The sequence below is a fragment of the Humulus lupulus genome, chromosome 7, assembly GCF_963169125.1.
Source record: "Humulus lupulus chromosome 7, drHumLupu1.1, whole genome shotgun sequence".
Taxonomy (NCBI): domain Eukaryota; kingdom Viridiplantae; phylum Streptophyta; class Magnoliopsida; order Rosales; family Cannabaceae; genus Humulus; species Humulus lupulus.
The window spans coordinates 7611524-7638457 of record NC_084799.1 but is presented as its reverse complement, the minus strand read 5'-3'; the positions used below and the strand labels follow the sequence as shown (position 1 = coordinate 7638457).

The following is a 26934-nucleotide window of genomic DNA, read 5'->3' as shown; positions in this document are numbered from 1 at the left end:
ACCTATCTTCAAGGTCCCAAGCCTCAATTTCCACCTTGAATGTCAAAACCATAACCATTTAAAACTCAGCCATTTCTTTAAGTTCCTAACCCCCAAAACGAAAATTCAAAACTTACCTTAGCTCTATCTCAGACCTTGATCAGTTCCTGAACTAATCCTCCAGATTACTTCCTTCAATTCCCAAAGACACATCTCAATCCCAGCAGTTCCCTCTCAAACTCAGTAGTTTTTCCTTTGTTTTTCTGTGTTTTTCCTTCCTTTGGTTTCCTTTGAGCGTGTAAGTGAGCTGAGAGAAATATACTTAGTCGGTTTGTGTTTTCTTCTAAAGACTTCCTTAAGTCTAACTTATCCATTAAGTTAATCCCAAGGCTCGGGGTGCCGGAAACGTCCCCGAGGCCAAAACGGTAAAATCCCCCAATATTCCCGCCTAGACATCCTAACCTCAAATATATCTCCAATTATTTATTTCCATCACCCAATAGTCTAAATCACTACCTGATACCTAAAATACCTCTGACTTGCCCAAAATCAATTATAATACCCCGTTGTACTAAATTTCAATCTTGTCCCCATAGCCTTGTGCAAGCTTTACCAGAACTTTGAAGTAAATTTTGAGTCTCTATCTGACACTATGGAAATTGGAATTCCATGCAATCGTACTATCTCTTGCACATAAGCTTCCGCTAACTGGTCCCCTGTGTACGTCACCTTTACCGGAAGGAAATGAGCAGACTTTGTTAATCGGTCGATGATGACCCATATTGAATCATATCCTTTGCTTGTTCGTGGAAGTCCAATAACGAAGTCCATTGCAATCTGCTCCCATTTCCATTCTGGTATTTCCAAAGGCTGCAGTCCTCCTCCAGGTCGTTGATGTTCTGCCTTAATCCTCTGGCAAGTAAGGCATCGAGCAACATATTGGGCTACATCTTTCTTCATGCCAGGCCACCAAAAGTGTTCCTTCAAACTTCTGTACATCTTTGTTGAGCTTGGGTGTACCGTGTATGGAGTGTTATGAGCTTCATTCATAATCTTATTCTTAATGTCCTCTCTTGCAGGTACGCAAACTCTTCCATTAAATTTTAATATTCCTGAGTCAGAAACATTAAAATTCTTCATTTTTTCTTCTTTGACTTCTGCTTTGACCTCGGTTAGGTGAGGATCTGATTCTTGACCTTCTTTTATTTCCTCCAGCAGAGTCGACTGCAACGTCAGATTGGACAATCCTCCGATTACTACTTGTATGCCCGATCTTACTACTTCCTCTTGTAGCAGTTTGGACAAGGCTTGAAGGAACATCAAGCTTGTCGACGTCTTTCTACTTAATGCATCTGCTACTTTGTTAGCTTTACCAGGGTGGTATAAAATTTCACAGTCGTAGTCTTTGACTAATTCTAACCACATTCTTTGTCTCATATTAAGTTCATTCTGGGTAAAGAAGTACTTCAGACTTTTGTGATCAGTAAAAATTTTACATCGTACTCCGTAGAGATAATGTCTCCAAATTTTCAAGGCAAAAACTACCGCAGCTAACTCTAGATCATGTGTGGGGTAGTTCTTCTCGTAATCCTTTAATTGTCTGGAGGCGTAAGCTACTACTCTCCCTTCTTGCATCAACACCGCTCCTAATCCCATCTTTGAAGCGTCACAGAAATTTTCAAACTCGTCTGTACTATTTGGGATGGTGAGGATTGGGGCATTAGTTAGTCGATTCTTTAATTCCATAAAACTCTCCTCACAAGCTTCCGTCCATATGAATCGACTATTCATTCTAGTGAGTGCCGTAAGTGGGGTTGCGATTTTGGAAAACCCTTCTATGAATCGTCGATAATATCCAGCTAAGCCCAGAAAACTTCTTACTTCAGTTGCATTCCTTGGATGGGACCATCCTTTTATTGCTTCCACCTTAGCTAGATCCACCAAAATCACACTTTTTGATACAACATGTCCCAAAAAGTTAATTTTATCGAGCCAAAATTCACACTTCTTGAATTTGGCATATAATTGTTCCTTTTTGAGAGTTTCCAGCATACATCTTAGATGTTCCTCATGTTCTTTTTCTGACTTTGAGTATATAAGGATATCATCGATAAAAACAACGACAAATTTATCCAAGAAATCCTTAAATACTCTATTCATGAGGTCCATGAAAGCTGTAGGAGCATTAGTTAGTCCAAATGGCATCACCAGGAATTCGTAATGTCCATAACGAGTTCGAAACGCCGTTTTAGGAATATCTTGTTCCTTCACCTTGAGCTGGTGGTATCCCGAACGAAGGTCTATCTTTGAAAATACTGCCGCTCCTTGTAGTTGGTCGAATAAATCATTAATCCTGGGTAGCGGGTACTTATTTTTAATTATCACTTTGTTGAGCTCCCTGTAATCAATGCACATTCTCATTGTGCCATCCTTCTTCTTCACGAATAGTACTGGGGCTCCCCACGGTGAATGACTGGGTCTTATAAACTTCCTTTCCAAAAGTTCCTCCAGTTGAGTCTTTAGTTCCTTCAGTTCGGCAGGTGCCATGCGATAAGGGGCCTTTGAAATCGAAGTTGTACCAGATAACAACTCGATCTCAAACTCAATTTCACGATCGGGAGGAATTCCAGGAAGATCTTCTGGAAATACTTCCATGAATTCGCGTACAATATGAACGTCTTCAGGTCGCGCAAGCTTCTCTTTCGAGACGTCACAAATCATTGCTAGATATCCAGTGCATCCGTTTGCTAATAATTTCCTGGCCTTTGCTACAGAAGTCATTGGTGAAGGGGTTCGCTTCTCTTTCCCTTGAACATGAACTTCGTATTCTCCTACCGGTGCAAAAATGACTTATTTCTTACTACAGTCGATTCTAGCGTTATACGTTGTTAGGAAATCCATTCCTAAAATGACGTCATAGTCCTTCATGTCGATAATGATCAGGTTAACATATAGTTCCCTGTCATTGATTGTAATTGGTATAGTCTTATACCAATGAGTTAAGTATAACACTTCCCCGGAGGGTAGTGCTATACTAAAAATTGTATCCATCTCAACAGGTAATCCATTCAGTCTACCAACTAAATGCACTGATGCGAATGAGTGTGTAGCTCCAGAATCAACTAATACTGATGCAGGGATGTTATTGAAAAGGAGCTGACCTGAGATTACTGTGGATGGACTTGCTTCCGCTTCTTCCCGAGTCAGGGCAAAGACTCTGGCGTTTGTTTTCTTTTCTTCTCCTCCTTTATACTTTTCGTTACGGTTGGAACATTCCCTTGCAAAGTGTCTCGGCTTCCCACATATGTAGCAAGTGTTAGTCCCAACCCGACATTCACCAGGATGATATCTGTTACATTTGGGGCATTGAGGAAATCCTGGCTTTTCTTGGGACTGCTCCTTTCCTCTCTTGTTGTTGTTGTTGAAACTCCACTGGTTAGGTCGCTTCTTGTCACTATTTCTCTAACTTGGACCACCTTTCATGAAATTGTTATTTTGCCGATTTCGGAAGTTCCTTGCGCCATGTCTTCTGAATTCAGCTTCTTTCTCCCGTTCTTGCATCAGTATTGCCCTTTCGATCTTCAAGGCTTTGTCAGCAACTTTGGAAAAAGAAGCTCCCTCTAAGTCTACTACTTCGAGCACTACAAGAAATCTGATCTTTACCTACCAATATATATTGGTAGGGAAAGTAATGTTTTGCCTACCAATATTTATTGGTAGATAATATTAGTAGGTAAATGCTAGTCCATTATATTATATTTCGGAACATAGCTTTACCTACCAATAATATCAATAGGTAATGATCTTTACCTACGTATATTATGGAGGGAAATTTTTTAACCATTCCCGCTCAATTTTCCCCTCATTTTTTATTTTCATTATATTATTTTATTATTATAAATGCTTATTTGGAAGGTTATGTGGAGTAAATAATATGATGTGTACATAATGTATAACATGTGGCATGCCACGTGTGTACGTATTGGAAAAAACATAAATAACATATATTTGAGTATTTATTTCAGCCACACAAGATGATTTTAATTTAAATAAAAAAAAATTCTGTATTAGGTATCAGATTTTTTGTAATTAAATAAATAAGAAAATTTGTAAATAAAAAAAAATCTCAAACATAAAGCTTCTCTTTTCCTCTATCTTCCCCGAAGCCCTCTTTCTCTCTCTCTGACTACTGTGTTGCCTTTGCCAGGCCCAAACGGCCATCGTCCCATCGCCGGAGCCGTACACGCGCCAGCCCAATCGAACCTTCGGCCCTCGAAACGTCGACCCCCACGAGCTCACCACCATACGCGCTGCCCAGGGCTGTCAACCAATGGTCCGAAGCCGTCCGCCTCTTGCACTTTCTGGCGAGATTCCGACTAGCCCGAGCCTCTAGTTTGAAGAAGGGCACGGGGAAGAGGTGTGGGTCTGGGCTCGTGGTCTTCCTTGTCTCAAATACAGGGCTGAGGACGAGGAAGATCTAGTGTGCCGTTGAGGTCCACTGCCAGGAACGCGAAGCACCAACGTCGGTTGTCTTCTCCATCACTCGTGAGGCTTGGTGGCTTCATATCGTTGGCATGCCCAGGGAGTGACGGGATCGATGCTGGAGCTAGGAAGACGTGAAGGTGAGGCAGGTCAGCATTGTGGAAGACGCGAGGCTGGTGTCGACACTGCAGGTGGATTTAGAAAAGGGTTAGTTATGGCTCATCTGGTTTATTTTTTATGAGTTTCATTTCTGTGATGAGATTTGAGTTTTTTCTTCATTTTTTATGAGTTTGAATCTTAATATTGACGAGAGAGGTTTGATTCTGGGGGAGCTTTGATAAAGAAGCTACGTATTGCCTCTAACAGGTTTCCACTCTCTCTGCCATGTTTCTTTTCTGTTCTTCTTTATGTTATTTTCTACCTGCTGCTACTACTTTTCATTTTGAAATCAAATGATACTATTTCTGATCATCACCTTCTATTTAGTCTATCCAACTGTTATATACGACTGGTATGCGGAGACTCCCAACACACCTTGGCTAGATTCCTAATAATACTCCAGCAGGCCCTTTAATTTCGTAAATGCTGATATGTTCTATATGAAGTTTCTTTTTTTTTTCTTCATTTGCTCTTCAAGTCATTTTCTATTATTTCCACTAACAACATATAACTTTGACAAGATACAAAGTCAGCTCCATTTCTACACTGTTTTGACCATTTCAGTAATATATATATATATTCTACTACTATATCATCGGTTATGCAGATTAAGGATTTCAATATGACCACAACTATTGCTCAAAATTGCATTGCTATCAGGTATTTAAATACTAATAATTATACACATGGTTGTCTGTCATTTCTTTGATTTATTATAGTGTAAAGTAGATATTTTACTTGACCATAATAAAAAGTTTGTGTACGCTGCAAAAGTGTCCAACCTGGAACTTGAAATGGTGTCTTCAAAATTTCTTTTTTTATGAACAGTGTTTTCAATAATGTGTTTCTTATCTTATTCATTCCTGCATCAGAATGAATGTGGTGTTATTTAGAAAATATTAGATTGTCAAAGGGAAATTTCACTTTTTATCTCTAATAATACTTAATATTACCAAAAAATCCCAACATTAATAATATTTTCAAATTAATGCTAAACTTTCCTCCCATACCCAAAATACCCCTCCCATTATATCAAAAATTCACAAAACCTTCTCTTCCACTCTCCTCCCTCTCTCTCTCTAATTCTCACGAAATCTCCATAAAACCTACAGTTTTGTATAATTTTCTTGTCAAAATCATTGTTAGTTATCTCCATTGTTTCTGTGAATTCGTTAATATCAAAGGCAACATCTATTTTGAGAGTTTTTGGAGGAGAAAAACCATGGGTAATGAGATTTTACATTTTGTGTTGGGTATTATTTGTTTACATTTTTTTTGGCTATTTTGAACAGATCTGAGCCTATATTGGTGTATTTTTCGGGATTTTTTGAGAGATTCCGCGATCTGTGTTTTTCTGGGTTTTCTGCAATTTTTTTGCTCGATAGAAGCTCGATAACGGTTCGATAACGGTTCGATGGTATGTAGAAGAAGGTCTTTGTAAGAGCTCGATGTAGCTCGATGTTAGCTCGATAATAGCTCGATAGGTTCGGTTTAGTGCTCGATGGAAACTCGATAAGGGTTCGAGAAGGGGTCGAATGGATCTATAATATGTGAGCTCGATAGTAGCTCGATATGAGCTCGATAGGGTTCGATTGAGGGTTTGGTTGTGTTTTATAGTCGGTTTTGAGAAATGATAGCTCGATGCTAACTCGATAATAGCTCGATATGGGTTCGATGGAGGGTTTGGTTAGGTTTATGTTCTGTTTTGAGAAATGGTAGCTCGATGATAACTCGATAATAGCTCGATAGGGGTTCGATGGAGGGTTTGGTTAGGTTTGTATTCTGTTTTGAGAAATGGTAGCTCAATTCCAACTCGATAATAGCTCGATAAAGCTCGATAATGTTATTTTTTATTGCATTTCTGGAAAAATGACAGTTTTCCTGACAATGTTAATATTTTTTTTTCCAACACAGGCTCTATTGTCTACGTTTTTGTATCCTACAATGGTGTTTGGGAATTACAAGGGAATAAGTGGATTTTCAAGGACCCTCAATGCACGGTGATACCGATGGAGGATACTGTAACGTACTTGCAACTTCTTGACATATTGCACAAGGAACTTAAAGTTGATAAACAGATGTATGAGTTGAAATTGGAGGTTCCTTACACTTGCGGCGACCAACCGTTTACACCCGTTCATGTTGAAAGTGATCTTGGTGTCCGTGCATTCATAGGAGTAACATCTAAAGAAAGGTTGGCCTTGTGTGTCACTCCTGTTAAAAAGATTGTCATTGCAGACCCATATTCCACTCCCGGACTTGAGGGAGCAGCCAGTACTTTAGGATTTCCTATTGGTGACCTGAGGGACAACCAGTATGAGTACAACCCCTATGTGAATGACGATCCGGTAGCCGAACACAATGAGGAATTAGGAGACAATTCGGTGGATGATGATCTATTAGCTGAACATTTGCAAGTAGAAGAAGCACAAGAACAACCAATACGTCATATTGCACGGACGAACCCACCAAGTCAAGGACGCCGAACACCTGGCACCAGCTCTAGTCGTCATGGTGGAACAGAATATAACTATACAGGGAACATTTCAATATGTTCAACAGAAGATCACAGAAAATGGAGTGCTCCCATGTTTACAAAAGAAGATATCATAGCTTGTAGTCGTTCTGAATCACCCTCATCCGGTATAGCGTTGGGGGAATTACATCTTGGGAAGACATTTGAGAACAAGATGGAATTGAAAACCAAAGCGGCTCTCTTTGCAATGAAGAATAATTTTGAGTTTATGGTTAAGAAGTCTGGTACTGATGTGTTGTATATCACCTGCAAGGATCCTGATTGTGGTTGGAGAATAAGAGGGAAAAAAGTAGCGCGATCAGAGATGTTTGAGATCACTGTTTATAATAGTGTACATACTTGCTCACTAGAATTGCGACAAAAAGACCACCGTCAAGCAGCACCTTCTGTCATTGGGCACCTTATCAAGAACAAATATGCTACTGATGGCACTAGCTATCCACCAAACAGCATAAAGGAGGATATGAAGAATAATTTTGGGATCGATATGAGTTATATTAAGGCTTGGAGATGCAGAGAGAAGGCACTCGGTTATGTTAGGGGGACACCTGAAGAATCGTACTCCAAGTTACCTTCTTACCTGTACATGCTGCAGCAAAAGAATTCAGGTACAATTACTGATTTTGTCATAGATGACGGTCGCTTTCTTTACTGTTTCTTCTCACTCGGAGTTTGTAGAAGGGGATTTACATCATGTCGTCCTGTTATATGTGTGGACGGCACTTTCTTAAAGTCAAGGTACGGTGGCCACATGTTGTGTGCTGTCGCATTGGATGCGAATAACCATATTTATCCAATTGCATTCGCGATTGTTGACAGTGAGAATCATGCTTCTTGGAAGTATTTCATGATGAAATTGAAGGAAACCATTGGAGTTGTTGATAATCTGTCTTTTGTTTCAGACAGGCATGCTAGCATTATTCATGCTCTTGAGTTGGTCTTCCCTGATGCCTACCACGGCGCATGCTACCATCACATAAGTATGAATGTAATCGCTAAGTTCAAGACCGATCACTGTCACAAGGAGATGTATAATGCGGCATATGCATTTCGGAAGTCAAAATTTCACAGGTTCTTCAATAATATAAAGCAAATGGATCCTGCCATAGCTCAATATCTCGAGGGTATTGGCTTCGATAAGTGGACTCGTGTATACTTTCCTGGGAATCGATACAATGTAATGACAAGCAACTACGCTGAAAGTTTCAACAACAAAACCAGAGACGCAAGAACCTTCCCAGTCACTACTTTTGTGGAATTCATTCGTTTCACAATTCAGTCATGGTTTGCCGCGCGTCGTGAGGAGGTAAAGAAGTGCACATCGAAATTAGCAACAACATATGAGAAAGATGTCTCAGGCATTGCGGATGATGCAAGGTACTTGAAAGTCCATCCTCTTGGACAGTTTGAATTTCATGTGGTAGACCCAGAAGGTGATGGTGAGGTGAATTTGATGACCAAATCATGCTCTTGTGGTCAGTTTCAAATAATGGGTTACCCTTGTGTTCATGGTGTGGCTGCGGCCATGTTGCGCAATGTCAACATTTACTCACTGTGTTCACCATATTACACTACTGAGATGTGGAGGGAGTCTTACAAAGAAACAATTTACCCAACTGGGAATGAGGATGATTGGGAAGTTCCCGAGAACATAGAGAAAATGCAAGTTGGGGTTCCCGTTGAAAAACAACCAGTTGGTCGACCGAAGAAGAATAAGGTGGGAAGAAGGAAGACAAACCGCACTCCATCGAATGGAGAAATCATTCCCAGTCATCGCAAGTGTAGCATGTGTGGTGGTCTTGGCCACAACAGGGCTACATGCAAAGCTAGGCTTTAAACTTTTTTTTCCCATTTGAACTTGTTGTATTAATAAACTCTTTTTATTTGATTTTTCTGAAAAGTTATGTTTATGGCAAAGCTAGGCTTTAAACTCTTTTTTCCCATTTGAACTTGTTGTATTAATAAACTCTTTTTATGAAGGTAACAAATTTTGATAATTCAATAACAGTTCGATATAGCTTGATATTAGCTCGATAACAGCCCATGAAAATTATAAAAAAATGTGAACAACAAACTGTACATGTAAAGACCCTGTATATATACAATCATCAAGGTAACAAATTTTGATACCACAAGTCTGTGGTCCACTTGTTCCTGAACACCTCCATATTTTCATCGCAGATAGCTTCCAATGGAAGACCGACCATTAGATGCTCAATATACTTGATAGCATACACACCACAATCCCCACTGTAAAAAAAAAATATATATATATTAAGTGCACATTACTATAAATTTAGTTAGAAACAAAATTAGTATGAAGATGATGTTTGTTACCTTCTCTTTGACTGAGGGAGCTCGTGTTTCTGTTTGCGACGCAATGTGAACTGATGCGGCCTATTTCCTGCTGATGGAATCTTCAACATCAAGCTATCAGTAAACAGTTTACTCTGCATTAACAGAGAAGGTAGCATAAAGCACCATGGACTCATAATATCCTCAAGCTTTGCGTCACTAATCACCGAGTTGTCTGAATCGTAAACAGTCAGAGTCCAACTAGAAATGGAAGCCTCAATGGCAAACCAATGTTGTTGTCCATAGTTCTGGCACCAATATACATCCTCAACTCCTCCCCAAGATGCCAGAAACTGCTGCTCGATGCCGGTCAACATGGACATAATGTCAGCATCCCAATAATACTTTGTTTTGTCGGCTGTTTTCTTGAACTGATCATATCGGGCAGGTATCACTTGTGAGAAATAACTGTTCATCACAACTCCATTCTGTCGATATATATTGGGAAAATACTTGCGACGCATACGAAGCATGTGTTCTGCCGCATCAATATGCTGCAAAAGAGAGTACGATAAAAAAATTAGCAAAAACCATCATAAAATGCTGATGTCGAGCTCCATCGAGCTCACATTGAGCTCATATCGAGCTCACATCGAGCCAGTATGAAACAGTAAAAAAAACAAACTACTTTAACATCCCTATCGAACTACCATCGAACTACTATCGAGCTCACATCGAGCCAGTCTGAAACAGTAAAAATAACCTACTTTAACATCCCTATCGAACTACCTATCGAGCCATCATGAAATAGTAAAGGCAACCTATTTTAACATCCCTATCGAACTCCCTATCGAGCTCCATCGAGCTCACATCGAGCCACTTTGTTAAGGGAATTTTCACTATCGAACTCATATCGAACTCACATCGAGCTTTTAACATCCCTATCGAACTAATATCGAGCTCACATCGAGCCACTCTAAAACAGTAAAAAAAACACAATCTATTTTAACATCCCTATCGAACTACCTATCGAGCTCCATCGAGCTCACAACGAGCCACTCTGAAACAGTAAAGAACAACCCCTATTTTAACATCCATGTCGAACTACTATCGAACTCCTATCGAGCTCACATCGAGCCAGTATGAAACAGTAAAAATAACCTACTTTAACATCCCTATCGAACTACCTATCGAGCTCACATCGAGCCATCATGAAATAGTAAAGACAACCTATTTTAACATCCCTATCGAACTCCCTATCGAGCTCCATCGAGCTCACATCGAGCCACTTTTGTTAAGGGAATTTTCACTATCGAACTCATATCGAACTCACATCGAGCTTTTAACATCCCTATCGAACTAATATCGAGCTCACATCGAGCCACTCTAAAACAGTAAAAAAACAATCTATTTTAACATCCCTATCGAACTACCTATCGAGCTCCATCGAGCTCACATCGAGCCACTCTGAAATAGTAAAGAACAACCCCTATTTTAACATCCATGTCGAACTACTATCGAACTCCTATCGAGCTCACATCGAGTCAGTAAAAATAAAACATGTAAAATTGAAAACAGTCCATAATTAGGTATAAATTGCTTACCCCATCATTGAGCCACGACTGGGGTGTCTTCAACGTCAGAAACCATGCTGGACCGTGACTCCCAGTCTTTACATCCCGCGGGGTCTTGTTGGGCATGTCTCCAAGAAGCCACTTGCACATTGTCCTATACTGTTTGGGATCTGGCTTCTTGAGAGGGTCCAGCACATGTGTAGCCTCTTGTGTAGCCTCGTCTGCTGGTGCAGCTGCAGCAGTGCGAGGTCTTTTCCTCGTGGGATCCGTATAGTCCTCAAACCAATCTGGCTTGCGTCTTTGGCGTCTAGCCCTCCGAAACTGAACCCCAGCAACATCCTCAGGGTTGACAATAACGACTCCCGGAGTCTCAGCATCTGGTGTCACAATGATGGTAGGGGGCGTCGTTGGATCATCAACATAGTCTAGCGGAAGATCCAATGACTCTGACTCTGAATCTTCATTGGACCCCCTCGGTTTCTCCTTAACAAATGTCAGGATCTGACTGAGTACGTCCAAGATCACTGACTGGTTCTTCAAGAGGGTCTCCTGTCGACCCTCGACTCTGTCCAACCGCTCAATCAAGTCGGCCAGCTCAGGGGCTGAGGCTGAGGCTGGTGGTGGGGTTGGTGTTGGGGCTGACACTGAGGCTGGGGCTGATGTTGGGGCACAGGTTGATGCTGGGGCTGAGGCTGGGGCTGATGTTGGGGCACAGGTTGAGGCTGGGGCTGAGGCTGGGGCTGATGTTGGGGCACAGGTTGAGGCTGGGGCTGAGGCTGGGGGAATAGGAGGGGTGGGACCTGCAACCTCCTCCCCCGGGGCAGCATCAACAAATATCTTGGCTGCCTCGGCAGCCTGAGAAACTTTCTCTGCCATTTTCTCAAAAGTCGCATCCTCCTCCTCATCAGTTTCCGAGGGATCCTGGCCAAGCCCAGGATAAAGGGGAAGATCTCCCTCAGTCAAAGACAAGTAATAGTCTTTTTCTGCTGGCCGAGGCTTCAACATCGGAAGAACAATTAACTGCAAACAACATAAAACATTTGGTTAACTCAAATAATGATAAAAGATAAGCATATAGATAAAAAAAAAACAACATAACTTACATTCTTCTTCAATAATATCGGTACGATGACGGACTTGGTGAAATCCTTGTTCTTCCGATGCGACCAGCTAAGCATCCTCGGGAACATGTTTCCCGAGCTCACAACAAGCTCCACCGCAAGCTGTTGGATAGCCTCATATGCCCAGTACTGTAAGGCGGGGGCATAACCATACATACTGTATTTGGACTCTTGCTGCACCTTGGCATCCTTCTTGGCATCATAGTTGGCCTTTTGCTTCACCATGTCCTTCTTACAAGAATGCAATAGCCTCCTATAAGAGTACTTCCCCCATGGATAGCTGAAGAAGTACTCTACATTCTCAACAATTTTTAGAATATCTCGCCAAATGTGCAGTTTTCCCTCAATGGCATTCAGAACCCCCTCAACAAACAGACATAGACCAAGCTTGTACACATCTTCCACAACCGTACAAGTCTTGAAAGCATGGTCCACCTGTGACAGCTTTACTTTCTCAGCATCGTTGAAATACTCCTTTATCAACCGATCGCTGAGATTACGCCCTTCCAACTCTTCTGGTGACGGGAAGGCACTGAAATCCAACCCCGTCACCAGGGCAAACTCTCCCATGCCGAATCTACAAGACTTCGACCCCAAGAAAAAATGCACCTCATCTTCGTTGTTGCTGGCGATTTTCCTCAGCAACAGTTGATGCACCAAGACTCCGGAGAAATTAAACTCCGAAGCCAAAAAGAATTGCTTAAAAGGGGATTCCTTAGCCCTTTCAAGCAGCCCGAGCTCCAAAAACCTGGTCTTGATGTGATTTAAAGTACTACTACCCCGATATGTCACTCGACCAGGAAAGTGATCACTGAACGGAACAAGCAACTTAGGCATCTGTAACAACACATGAAAAAAAATTTGTAAGAAAACAGAATAAAGAAAATTTCAAAAAAACACTGAAATAAGTTTTCATCGAGCTCTATCGATCTTGTTATCCCAAAAATTTGAAAAGAATGACGTGGCGGTGAAATGGACACGTGGCATGAGTTAGTAGGGTGATCTGGCTTAGTAATGGCCTAATACATTAGTTAAGGAATGGGACAGAGGGTCAAGCCAAATACGCCCAATCGAAGAGAGTATTTAGACTGGGGGTTGCTTGGCTCAGACCTCAGTTTAAAGACCCATATAATTAAATTGGTGCCAAGTCCAAGAAAATGAAGGGGAGGTATGAATTTTGGTTCAAGATATAAAAACAGTAGGTCCGATCGGACCTAAGCTTAGGGGACCTCTTGTTAAGCTTGGCTCGAATAAGTTCAAAAAGAACAAGGCTCAAGTTTTACTCAAAAGGGGAAAGCCACATAGTGGCCGATCGAGCATACACATAGGAGGTACCTTGGACCATTCAGGTCAAGGAGAAGTAGATGGTGGCTCGGACCACCTTGGTCCGAGGAGAAAAGCCTAATGCCCGATCGAGCATTTGGTTGAGCGAAGAGGTTCGAACCTTGTTGGCCCAAGGAGAAGGATGTGTGCCCGATCGGACGTGGTACTTATGAGTACCTTGGACCATTTTGATCAAGGAGAGGTGGTGGCTCAGACCACCTAGGTCCGAAGAGAGAGGACCAAGGTCCGATCGGACCTTGGTTAAGCAAAGGAAGCTTGGACCATTTAGGTCCAAGGGGCATTACGCCCGATCGCATAAGACCTCCCCCGATCGCACATGACCTCCCCCGATCGCGCAAGATACCTGCAGGAGCGCTTGGACCATGTTGGTCCGAGGATATGCTAGGAAGAAGATGGCTCGGACCATGTTGGTCCGAGGAGCAAAGTGTAAGGTCATATTGGACCTTGATTGAAGGAGTCAAATAAGGTGGTTTGAACCACCTTAAGCCAAAGAAGACAACCATTGTGTCCGATCGGACACAATGGGGGAGTATACCTCGAGTGTAGTTGGCCTTTGGTCCAAGGATAGCCATGCGTATGCCACCTTTGACCTACGTAAAGCTTGAAGAATAGCCAACATGCATGAGAAGCTACGTCAAACTGCCCAAAACTACTTCAGTGAGAATCGGTCCAAGCATCCGGGAATCACTCAATCCTCACTCGAAATTAGGGATCAGTTATATTTTGAATGTTTATTTTGTAATATAAATATTAGGTAAATAATAGAATATCCCTATCAAAAGGGGATATCAGTTGAGAACCCAGGTCTATAAATAGGGACTTGGGACGATCGTAAGGGGACTTTTGGCAAAATCAAGAGTGAATCTGTATTCTAGAGAGAGAAAGTGTGTTGTTCTGGAGATAAACCCATTTTTGCGTTCTAGAATATCTCACACTGAAGAAACTCAGTTGACACGGTTCATCTGATCTTGAGTGCGAATACAGTAATAAAATCTCTAAGTGGATTAGGCTATTACCGATCATCGGGGCTGAACCACTATAAAAACCTCGTGTTATTTACTTTCGTTCATAAAAAACTGTCTGTTGTCGTTTATAATTCTCTTGAAGGTTGTCGTAGTTGACGTTCTCACGTCGTTGGCTAAATTCACAGTCAACATTTTGGTGCTTTCATTGAGAGCCTGAAGAGAAGAACAGACGGTCCCTGAAGCAAGATGGCGCCTAAGAACACCACTGCTGCTTCCAAGAGGACGAACTCCTCTAAAGAACCTGCTAGATCTGAAGGTCCTTGCCCACAATATCATGAGAATGAACCTAGGGTCATGCTTGAGGATGTGACTCCAGGAGTTGAAGAGCTCCAAGAGACCATGGGGGCCTTCCAGGAGGAGATGGCACGATTCCACGCTAGGCAAGAGGCATTTGCTGAAGAGATGGCCAGGCAGAGAGCTGCCTTAGAGCAGCAAAAACGCGATATGGAGGCCAGAAGTGAGGAGCTCAGACAACAACAGGAGGAGGTCAACCAGAAACATCGTGAAGCAGCGCTTGCTTTGGAGGCTGCTACCAAGTTGGCCCAGGCCAATGCCCAAGCTACAGCACGAGGGGCAACCACTCCAGGAGCAAGGACCACAGAAGCTAGTGGTAGGAGTAATGATAGACCAAAGAGGGGTGGTAATAACCCACCTAGTAAGGGAGATGGAGTTCGATCGCACACTACCTCAACCCAAGGGGAGCACTCTAGAACCCCCTCCAGAAGTCACCAATCGGGCAATAAAAAGACTCCACCTGGGCAGGAGCAAAATAAAGCTCCTAGAGAGAAGAGGACCTCTCAGTTCAAAGATGGGCATGGTGGGGATGAGGCTGATAGTCATCCAACCAGCCAATCCAAGGAAAAGGAGGGCCACAACCCACAAGGAGGAGAACACTGCCCAGAGCGTGCCAAGAAGCCTCCATTGCACCCCGACCAGCGGCGTAGCAGGAGAGATGAAGTCCCACGTAGTAAGCCCACTGGGAAATCGAAGAGTACGGTGTTTGATCGAGTAGGAGAGCATGCTTCTCAGAAGGATCTGAGGGACGTTATCACCAACAAGAGGAGGACCGTCCCGGTCGAAGGGAAAAATCTGGACCGTCCTACCAGTCAAGTAGAAATACTTGACGGTGGCGTGCCAGATGGTAATGCCCGACCAGGCGGTCAAAACCTTGGAACCTCATCAGTCGCACCAGCTATCCAAGCCCAGCTTGACATGCTGGCAGCTGCAGTGCAAGGTTTGTCAAAGCGACCTTCCGAGATAGATCCGATAGACTACCGGAGTGGCAGCCCGTTCTCTGCTCGAATAAGAGCAGCCCAACCACCAGCAAAGTACAAAGCACCGATACTGCCAATTTATACCGAAAAGGCGGACCCAATAAGACATGTTGGGAAGTTTGAGGACCAGATGGAACTACTCGGGGTGAGTGATGACTATCGGTGTAGAGTCTTCCCCACCACCTTGACGGACACTGCCCAAGAGTGGTATTGGAGGTTTAAACCAAACTCCATTACCTCTTGGGAGTCATTCAGGAAGGAGTTTTGTAGACAATTTAGCACTGCCCGGACTCCACCAGTTTATGCCAACGACTTGGCAGATATCAAACAAAGAAAAGATGAGTCTCTAAAGAGCTATATACAGAGGTTCATGAGAGAAGCCAATAGAGCAACTGCTGTAGGAGACGAAGGGAAGATGGTTGCTATATCTGCTGGGATAATTTATCGGAGTCCTCTATGGGACAGCATCCATCGCCATCCAATTTCAACACTTCAACAATTTCTTGACCGGGCGGAAAAATATATGAATTTGGATGATGCAATAGAGAAAGGGGAGAATGGCATAAACAACCCAAGCAGACCAAGTGACTCTCCTAGTGATGGTGGAAAGAAACGTAGAAGTAATGGGTCTGACCACCATGAAGAAAAGAAGGCAAAGGTGGATTCAAGTGAGAAGCCAACCAAGTATGAGCCTCAATTCACCAACTACACCACTCTCTCAACCAGTAGAGCAGAGATATATCTTGCTAGTCAAGAGGAGGTTCCTTACAAGAAGCCTCCACCCATCAGGAGAGAGATGAGGAAGAGAGACATGAACAAGTATTGTCGCTTCCATGAAGATTATGGTCACGACACAAATGAATGCAACCACCTCAAGGACGAGATAGAATTTCTTCTCCGGTCGGGCAAGTTGAAGAAGTACCGAGCAGAGACACCCCAAGGAGAAGGAGGTAGAAGCAACTCCGGATTCAAGCGACAAAGATCTCCACCCTTGCAGCCTGGACCTGTGGACTTCACCGTGGACATTATATGTGGAGGTCCACCCTTAGCTGAGGAGAGCAACGAAGCGAGAAGAGGAGTATGCTAAGGAGAAGTGCTAGGAGCAGGAATCACTGGAGTGGCGTGCACATAGAGCATCGAAGGAGATATTATTTTTAAATACCGCTTTCAGAGTGGTAGCTTGATTTCGAGTTTTTTAGACTTGTTATTTAAGTTTGGTGTATGAACTGGTTATTTGTTAACCAGTCATTTTATTTTGAACAATTTTGGTTGTTTAAGACTCGTTGTTAGACATGTTTTGTCATTTTTAATTTACGAGTAATAAAAGAGACTACGCGCAGCGTGGTCGATTCTTGCTACAAATATGCATGTGTGTTAGTTATCCGAGCAGTGTTCAACTGGTCGATGTGTTCAAGCAGTGTTCAACTGCTTGAGTATTTTCCATATATCCTATGTGTTTCACGAGTAGTTAACTGCTCGAACAGATTCAGTCATGTAGCAAGTGACTAAGGGTCTTTCAACCTCCAACCACCTGGGGGGCACATGGGGTATGCTGGTATATAACTTAACACAGGCAATAAGAGCACGAGGTAATATATCTGTTTTTAGGCTGACTTGTAAATTTTCGAAGTCCAAAAAGGCCATTAAGCTAACTTGCTTGGCAAAGCTTAAGTAACTTGGAATTTTTAAAATTTCAAGTTAGGAGCAGATATTCGTGTGACCATAAACATCATGCTCATAAAATGTTAGAGCAATAAGAGTGTGAGAAAGTATACTTAAGCATGGACTTATGAAATGTCTAGAATTTCTAAGTTAGAAAACTAAGTACTCATGCGAAAATCTAAGGCTTACACCAGAGTGACTTTACTCTTCACAAAAAACTTATAACTTTTTAAGTCTAGAGGAGACTTAGAATGTTTTAAGTTAACAAGGAGAAGTAAAGTCTAAATGCCAACAGCTACAAGTTTAGCTCACCAGGTGCAAAGTTTTCTTGCTCAGGAGAGCAGATACAACTTCCCTGGTCGGCTAAGCATGTATCATCGATCAATATTCCCTGGAGTGAATCAAACAAATGCATGCAAAATAGATGCTACATGGTGAAAATTTGTCCTTGGGAGGAGAAGTCAAGTTTTCACTAAGATTGATTGAGAGAAATCAATCCCTCAAAATAAATTTGGGAGGGTCGAACAAGGTGCTTTGATGGTTTTTCCTAAAAGTACCTAAGAGTGCCCAAGCAAAAGCATAAAAATGTGGTGTCCAAGCATACCTTGAGGTGGCCGATCGGATGCATGTTGATCCAAGGAGCATCTCGCCTACGTCCAAGGATCTAGGCCCAGAAATATTGGTGCCTAAGGTACTGCATCTGAGGAGGAGAAACACGCTTGAGTGGTTGGAAGCTACATTATATCCGATCGGAGTGGGGGGCATTCGTCTGAGGTGATGTGTTTAGTTCCAAGGAGAAGCGTCCAAATGGTGATGCTGCCTATGTCCGATCGGAGAAGGAATGCTTGGAAGGCTGGCTACTGTTCCATGCATTGCATTGCATTGCATTCATGTTAACACGGCTTATGCCTGTTTGTCCATGCTCACGATCAATACAGGTGCTTAAAGTGTTTGAAAAATTGGGTGTCCAAGCATACTTTGAGATGGCCGATCGGATGCATGTTGATCCAAGGAGCATCTCACCTACGTCCAAGGATCTAGGCTAGAAATATTGGTGCCTAAGGTGCTACATCCGACCAAGAGGAAACAAGAAGTATCCAGTCGGACCTAGGTCTTTGGCACCATAAGAAAAGAAGTGTCCGATCGGACAAGAAGTGTGCCTAAGGTGCTACATTCGACCAAGAGGAGACAAGGTACCCGATCGGACCTTGATGGAGGAGCCAAATGTTTGGCTCGGGCCATGTCCGAGGAGAAGCCAAGTCATTGGCTTGGACCTTGGTTCAAGGAAAGGTCATGAAAGCTTCGATCGGATTATGTTCGAGGAGAAGGCCATGCATGTGTGCCAAGGGTCCGATCGGACCTTAGCTTGGTGAGCTTCCAAAAAGATTGGCTCGGACCAAGTCCAAGGAAAGGTACCATGCATGCCCAAAAGATAAACTCAAGAGTGCATGCCTGCCTGCCTGCCTTGTGTCTAAGAGTATATGCATCCGATCAGACATGATTGGAGGAGCCAAGAGGTGTCCGATCGGACCTTAGTTTGAACTTCCAAAAATATGTAGCTGGGACATGTCTGAAGAGAGCCAAAGTGATTGCCCTGGACCCATACCCGAGGAGAGTGCCTGCATTCGATCGGATCACATCCAAGGAGACCATGTTTTGCATGGTGCAGGCCGAGCATATCCAAGGAGCCTAATGCATGTGTCCGATCGGACAATGTCATGAAAGCTTAGTCCGAGGAGACCGTGCATCCGTTCCAAGATGGTTGGCTCGGACCAAGTCCAAGGAGAAGTCCCATGCATACCCAAAAGATGAACTTAGTTTTTGGCCAAGGGTATGCAATGTCCGATCGGACATGATCTGAGATGCCAAGAAGAGTGTTCTTCCGATCGGGCATGGTTGAAGATACCAAGAGATTGGACAAGCTTCGATCGGACCGTGTCCGAAGAGAAGCCAAGTCATTGGCTTAGATTTTAGATCGAGGAAAGGCCATGGAAGCTCCGATCGGACCATATCATGAAAGCTCCGATCGGACATAGTTGGAGGAGCCTAGTGCGTTTGGCTCGGACATGTCCGAGGTGAACTTCCAAGATGTGTGGCTCGGACCACCTTGGTCCGAGGAGATTGCAAAAATATGCCCGATCGGACCCTAGTCTGAGAAGCCAAGAAATTGCCTCGGAGGAGAAGACAAGGAATTCACCCATGGTCCGATCGGATCACAATGCTTAAAAAAAAAAAAAAAAAAAAAAAAAAATCGGGGCGTTGCCCCGAATCCCACGAACTCAGCGGTGAGTTCGATCACCGAAATTCTAATCCTAGCGCAACCAAATCGAGGATATTCAACGACCTATCTCTATACCATGATGATTTTGCAACATATTCAAAGGGAGCTTATGTTTTCATTACATCAAGAAAATATAGTTTGAAGAAATCACAAGGAAAGTTCAAGACAAGTTCTGTCATGGGAGTTTACGTGAAAGTTGTCAACCGGATAGGAGCTTTGGATGACCTCGAGAACATTTTGCTAGAAGAAAAGTTTATCATACGAAGGAAATCGTATAATAAACTTGGGGGGCAAATGTTATCCCAAAAATTTGAAAAGAATGACGTGGCGGTGAAATGGACACGTGGCATGAGTTAGTAGGGTGATCTGGCTTAGTAATGGCCTAATACATTAGTTAAGGAATGGGACAGAGGGTCAAGCCAAATACGCCCAATCGAAGAGAGTATTTAGACTGGGGGTTGCTTGGCTCAGACCTCAGTTTAAAGACCCATATAATTAAATTGGTGCCAAGTCCAAGAAAATGAAGGGGAGGTATGAATTTTGGTTCAAGATATAAAAACAGTAGGTCCGATCGGACCTAAGCTTAGGGGACCTCTTGTTAAGCTTGGCTCGAATAAGTTCAAAAAGAACAAGGCTCAAGTTTTACTCAAAAGGGGAAAGCCACATAGTGGCCGATCGAGCATACACATAGGAGGTACCTTGGACCATTCAGGTCAAGGAGAAGTAGATGGTGGCTCGGACCACCTTGGTCCGAGGAGAAAAGCCTAATGCCCGATCGAGCATTTGGTTGAGCGAAGAGGTTCGAACCTTGTTGGCCCAAGGAGAAGGATGTGTGCCCGATCGGACGTGGTACTTATGAGTACCTTGGACCATTTTGATCAAGGAGAGGTGGTGGCTCAGACCACCTAGGTCCGAAGAGAGAGGACCAAGGTCCGATCGGACCTTGGTTAAGCAAAGGAAGCTTGGACCATTTAGGTCCAAGGGGCATTACGCCCGATCGCATAAGACCTCCCCCGATCGCACATGACCTCCCCCGATCGCGCAAGATACCTGCAGGAGCGCTTGGACCATGTTGGTCCGAGGATATGCTAGGAAGAAGATGGCTCGGACCATGTTGGTCCGAGGAGCAAAGTGTAAGGTCATATTGGACCTTGATTGAAGGAGTCAAATAAGGTGGTTTGAACCACCTTAAGCCAAAGAAGACAACCATTGTGTCCGATCGGACACAATGGGGGAGTATACCTCGAGTGTAGTTGGCCTTTGGTCCAAGGATAGCCATGCGTATGCCACCTTTGACCTACGTAAAGCTTGAAGAATAGCCAACATGCATGAGAAGCTACGTCAAACTGCCCAAAACTACTTCAGTGAGAATCGGTCCAAGCATCCGGGAATCACTCAATCCTCACTCGAAATTAGGGATCAGTTATATTTTGAATGTTTATTTTGTAATATAAATATTAGGTAAATAATAGAATATCCCTATCAAAAGGGGATATCAGTTGAGAACCCAGGTCTATAAATAGGGACTTGGGACGATCGTAAGGGGACTTTTGGCAAAATCAAGAGTGAATCTGTATTCTAGAGAGAGAAAGTGTGTTGTTCTGGAGATAAACCCATTTTTGCGTTCTAGAATATCTCACACTGAAGAAACTCAGTTGACACGGTTCATCTGATCTTGAGTGCGAATACAGTAATAAAATCTCTAAGTGGATTAGGCTATTACCGATCATCGGGGCTGAACCACTATAAAAACCTCGTGTTATTTACTTTCGTTCATAAAAAACTGTCTGTTGTCGTTTATAATTCTCTTGAAGGTTGTCGTAGTTGACGTTCTCACGTCGTTGGCTAAATTCACAGTCAACAGATCTCTATCGAGCTATCATCGAGCTGCAACATACCCTATCGAGCACTATCGAAAAACTATCGAGTTCCATCGAGAAATATCAACAACCTAAATTTATCGAGCCTATCGAGCCAGCATCGAGCCTATCGAGCTAAGAAAAATCTGTCTGTCTAGATAAATAACCATCGAGCTACAGTCTAGTCTCATATCGAACCATTATCGAACCTATCGAGCTATGAAAAATCTGTCTATCTAGATAAATAACCATCGAGCTACAGTCTAGTCTCATATCGAACCATTATCGAACCTATCGAGCTCTTGTAATATAATACAACATATCCTACTGAGCTCTTATCGAGCTCATATCGAGCTCATGTCGAGCTCATATCGAGCCATAATCGATCCATCATCGAACTGTTCAAACTACCTTATCGAGCCTACTATCGAACCATAATCGAACCTATCGAGCCACTGGTTCAAACCCATAAAAAATTTCCCACAAAATCGGACAACCCATTCCACAAATCACAGATTCAACAACGATATAAAGCAAATATGGACTTGGGTTCAAGATTTTACCTTAGTTTTTTAAACTTTGAAGGAAATATGCTCCGTGGGTCTCGGGTTTGACAGAAAAATGGGAGTTTGCAGTGGGCTCGAGATCGCCGGAGAAATGGGAGAAGGTGGGGGCTCGACGGAGAAGGTGGGAGCTCGACGGAGATGCGGGCTCGACGGCTCGACGGAGATGGCGGCTCGACGGCTCGACGGAGGTGGAGGTTCGATGGTTTTTGGGGGATTTTTGTGAGACTGAAAGAGAGAGAAACCGAGACTTAGAGAGAGAAGGCTGAGATTGAATGGGAAGGGTATTTTCGGTAGGAGGGAAAAGCTTAGCATTAATTTGAAAATATTATTAATGTTGGGATTTTTTGGTAATATTAGGTATTATTAGAGATAAAAAGTGAAATTTCCCTTGTCAAATTAGCACTGAATAACAGGAGTTCTGTCTAGAAATTTCAATATTTTAAAAGAAGTAAAAAACAGAAAAAGATAAAAACATCTCAGTAAAACTGTTAAAGAGTTCCAATAACAACACTGACAGGTGATTATCATAATTCATAATAAAATATAAAAAAAAAAACAAATTAACACAATTTCTTCGTAAACTTATCTTATTCAATGAAAAGGAGTGGCCATAATAATACTTTTTAGTTGCTCATTTATTAGTTAAATAATGGCACACTAATTAGGAGGATAGGAAAAAGGAGTAGCTGCCTCGTAGGGTGACTTTAACTTCAAAGTAGGGGTAAGTAACACTGACAAACACAGGATCTTTAGGGATTTCTTTATGCAATGTTGTACATCATACCAGCCATTACAGGCTTTCACATCTATCCTCAGACCTGCCACGTGATGTCCCATCAACAAGGTTGTCATGATTCTGAAGCATAAAGAAAGCTGTTCTCTTGTTAATTTTTTCTTAAATAATTAATTACCATGCCTATATACACTTTTCCCTCTTTTTTATAATAACTTTTTAAAAAAAGAAAACAAACGTCTCATTTCAGCTTTGGTGAGTATAGAAAGTAAGCCATACAGTCATCGGTAGTAGTGTAGAGTCAGTACTACGTATCAGTAATATATACAGTGACCATAGTGCTGAAATGACAAGTCTGCCTACGACGAGACACTAGCTTTAAGTAAAGCTTAAGCTACAAACCTTTCTCTAATATTTAAGACTAAATTTATATTTGTTAAATATTAAGACAAATCTAGAAAGATCAGTAGCTTTAAAAATATGTTAAAATAGGTGTATATGAGATGCGTTATTATATCTTCTTTTTTTGTAAAAGAGGTGCGTAAGAAAATAAAAAATAATTTGATCTTCATCAAAATTCTAAACAATATATAATGATGGTGGTGGAAAATAACAAATCATTGGTTGATGTGGTTGATTCATTCATAGTAGTGATGCTGGGATTTTTAAGTAGTTTGAGTGATTAAGATTTCACCAAACATCAAAAATTTACAAAGCTCGTTCATGCACCAAGAAAAATCTTTTTACAAATTAGACCCTCCCAAAACTATTTTAGTAGGCAGCTGAGGGACTGTGAGCCCGTTGATTAAGGCTACATTGCATTATGAATGCAAATCCTCTATATTTTGAGGTTTACAAGAGTGTTACATTAAGAAAATAAGGACGGACACTCCTCGGGGAGGACTTGATGGCTGTCTAAGCCATCTGCGTGTCTCTCGGGCATGTTGTACCTTCTTGTGACCCCTAGGCGTGCTGTATAATATATGATATATTATCACATTTCTCAATTATATATCTTATATTGTTATATACATGATATATGATGTGATATAGTGCTCAACCAATTACTTGCTGAGTTGCCTTTTAATAAGATGCTGACTACTCTATGGGAAACAAATGTTTCAGAGATTTGAAGAAGAAGCTGACTATCTCGTATCCGTGTGTTATGTTGAATGTTGATGTAGCAGAAAACAATACAAATGATCAGTACCAGGTCATCTTTTAACTTTTTCTTGGTAGTAATGTGACTAGTACTGTTTTTTTTAATCTTAATTAATTTATTTATCTAGAAAAAAGAAATAAAAAATTGAATTTGCAAAGGTGTAATCTAAGCTTGATTGTATGACAGAAACCTTCTAACACTTCCTATTAACAGACCCTGACAGATCCTTTGACCAAATCTTATACAACACATAGTGAATGCTCAATTGAATTTGAAGTGGATGGACCATACAAGGTGACATGGAGTACGATATCAATTATTCTTTAATGTTTTTATTTAGTTTATTACTAATATGTTGGTTTTGTGTAGGCAATGATTATTCCAGCTTCAAAAGAAGAGGGAATTTTGATTAAGAAGCGATATGCAGTTTTCAACGATGATGGGACCCTTGCTGAACTTAAAGGTTTTGAAATTAAGCGTAGAGGTGAGCTCATCAAAGTTTTCCAGGTATCCCTATCTTGTCCTATATTGTGTGTTTGTACCTAGTATTAAATGAGATTTATCATCTTCCCTCTGTATTAGTGCTTCTTTTCAAGGGATTGCTGAGTTAAATAGTAAAGATGGAATAATTTCACTATGTACTTCATGTTTGCTAAATTATATATATAAAAGCGATTTTTTGCTTTAATTTTAAATGTATGTTTTATACTTTTTCTATTTTCAGGCTGAGCTTTTCGACAAGTTTCTCGATGGCTCAACCTTAGCGGAATGCTATTCAGCTGTTGCTTCTGTTGCCAACCGCTGGCTTGATCTTCTTGATGTATGTCTTCCAATAGACTTTGCTTCTTATGCTATTCTGCTATGCTATTCTGCTGTCTTCTGTGATTTTTGCAGATAATTTTTTCTTTATTCCTTTTCCCACATAATCAAGGAAAGGATATTGCGGACAGTGAATTGCTCGATTATATATCTATATCTGATCTTGTTTGTTTAGTATGTTTTTGATATGTTCTTTGATTTTATTGTGCAATTAAATTTAATTGTGGTGGCTTTAAGAGTTAATTTCAAATTTGTGGTTTTATGAGTTTTGGATTGTTGGCTTGGTGGCTTTGATGTAACTTTTATGATTTATGTTGATTAAATCCCTAATAATTTGAAAGGTTTATGATGATTGATTTTTCAGAGGCAATTTTTTTTATGCTATGTTTGAGGTAATTTTTTATAATATGTATCTATCCTGTTTTGTTGCTCTGGTTTGTTGTGTTTAGTTCTTTAGTGTTTTATGTCACTATATTTTTGTATTCTGATTTATTTTTAGGCAATCTGTTGTGGTAGGTGTCATTTTTACTTTGACCCCACTTCCGGCCATTGTCGGTGTCCACTTCCTAAAGTCATCATCAACATTCACAATAAGTTCAGCCAGAGAAAAGGAGGCTCTCATGCAATGATCCCAAAGTGAAGAATAAGAAGAATGTCAAGAAAAATGACATTATTGAGTTTTCAATGACCTAAAAATAATTTATAGATATTTTTTTTTTATGAGATGTGCTTCTTAATAAGCAATGAATATTGTATAATATATGTTTGTTTATTTTTTTATTAAAGTTAAATAATTTATTTGATTAATAATGTTAAATATTTTTTAAATTAATTATTTTCATTTATTATTTATATTAAATAAAATTTATATATAATTGAAATTACCTACATAGAAATATTATATTTACTCACAAATAAATAAGTGTAAGTAAAAATAAGTATACTACAACATGTCACGTGGACCAATCATTTAGTGCCACATAACCGATAAAAAAGGAATAAGTAACACAATTATTTGAATTTTTTATAGCACGTGGATAAATTATTGTCTGACACGTGGAGCAACCACAAGATGCCAAGTGGCGGTTTTGATGTATGCCACGTAGGATGCTACGTCATCAGACACAAACTATGGAAACCATGTCAGCAGACATGTAGGATGCCACATCATCAAACACGTCATCTGCTGACTAATCAATTGATTTATAACTTAGTGGGGTCCACTGATTCTTTTACCTACCAGTATTAATAAGTGTAGGTAAAGACTCTTTCCCCACTAACATTTACCTACCAATCTCTACCAATTCAATATTGGTAGGTAAACCATATTACCCACCATTAGACTAGTTTTACCTACACTTACAATTGGTAGGTAAAGACCCCATTTTCTTGTAGTGGAGGTCTTTGCGAATGTCAGGATGAATAGCATTTTTGAAATGCTTGATTTTTAATTCATCCGTACAGACCATGTGGGGGGCGTATCTTGAGAGTTCATTAAATTTTCGAATAAACTCTTCCATCAACATCTTTTTCTGCCTTAAGTAAGTGAATTCTCTTGCTTTTTCATCTTTCAAGGCAGTTGGAAGGTATCTCTCTTCCAATAAGTTTCGAAAATGTTCCCAAGTCATCGTGTCTACTCCATGGATGGCCGCCATAGTATCCCACCAATAGTTAGCATCCTCCCTCAACAAGTATATTACTAGCCGTACTTTGTCAACTTGTGGGACTCGAGCTAGATCAAAAAGTCTTTCCATCGTGCGAATCCAATTCTCTGTTACTTTCGAATCAATGCTTCCATAGAATTCTGGGGGGTGGAATTTCATAAAGGTCTCTAGAGAGTAATTGGCTGTCGCATTTCTGACTTCTATTGAAGGAGTCGGAGGTGGTGTGTGTTGCTGTGCTCCATTTGTTGGTGGGTGGTCTGCGCTATCATGTGGTGATTCTTCATTACCTTGTGGTCGTCCTTCATTTCTTTGTTGCCTTAGGAATTGTTCTAGTAAATCTTCTAACCGTTGGTTTTTCTCCCTTTCTTCTTGAAATTTCCGCATTAGCTCAGCAACATT

At 41.4% G+C, this 26934-nt stretch overlaps 1 protein-coding gene across 6 annotated transcripts; it reads left to right on the top strand.

Annotated features, from left to right (window-relative positions):
• The first annotated feature begins 4101 nt into the window (after positions 1–4101).
• On the top strand, positions 4102–25674 carry LOC133790552 (DNA polymerase epsilon catalytic subunit A-like). Of its 6 annotated transcripts, none has more exons than XM_062228220.1 (7): positions 4102–4652; positions 5228–5280; positions 24016–24103; positions 24266–24346; positions 24422–24559; positions 24777–24872; positions 25371–25674. In XM_062228220.1, the coding sequence occupies exons 2-7, from the start codon at positions 5243–5245 to the stop codon at positions 25509–25511; spliced, it is 582 nt and encodes a 193-aa protein (XP_062084204.1). In that variant the 5' UTR covers positions 4102–4652; positions 5228–5242; the 3' UTR covers positions 25512–25674. The 6 variants fall into 6 exon arrangements, with proteins under 6 accessions (XP_062084204.1, XP_062084203.1, XP_062084206.1 ...); XM_062228219.1 differs by having other exon boundaries at positions 4102–4827; XM_062228222.1 differs by lacking the exon at positions 5228–5280.
• The last annotated feature ends 1260 nt before the right edge of the window (positions 25675–26934 follow it).

Bases quoted from the DNA above. Each gene is read 5' to 3' on its own strand.
- LOC133790552 (XM_062228218.1), top strand. From the start codon at position 5,222: ATGCAGATTAAGGATTTCAATATGACCACAACTATTGCTCAAAATTGC. The intron at 24,104-24,265 runs GTCATCTTTTAA...TCCTATTAACAG, and splicing joins ATACAAATGATCAGTACCAG to ACCCTGACAGATCCTTTGAC. The intron at 24,347-24,421 runs GTGACATGGAGT...GGTTTTGTGTAG, and splicing joins AAGTGGATGGACCATACAAG to GCAATGATTATTCCAGCTTC.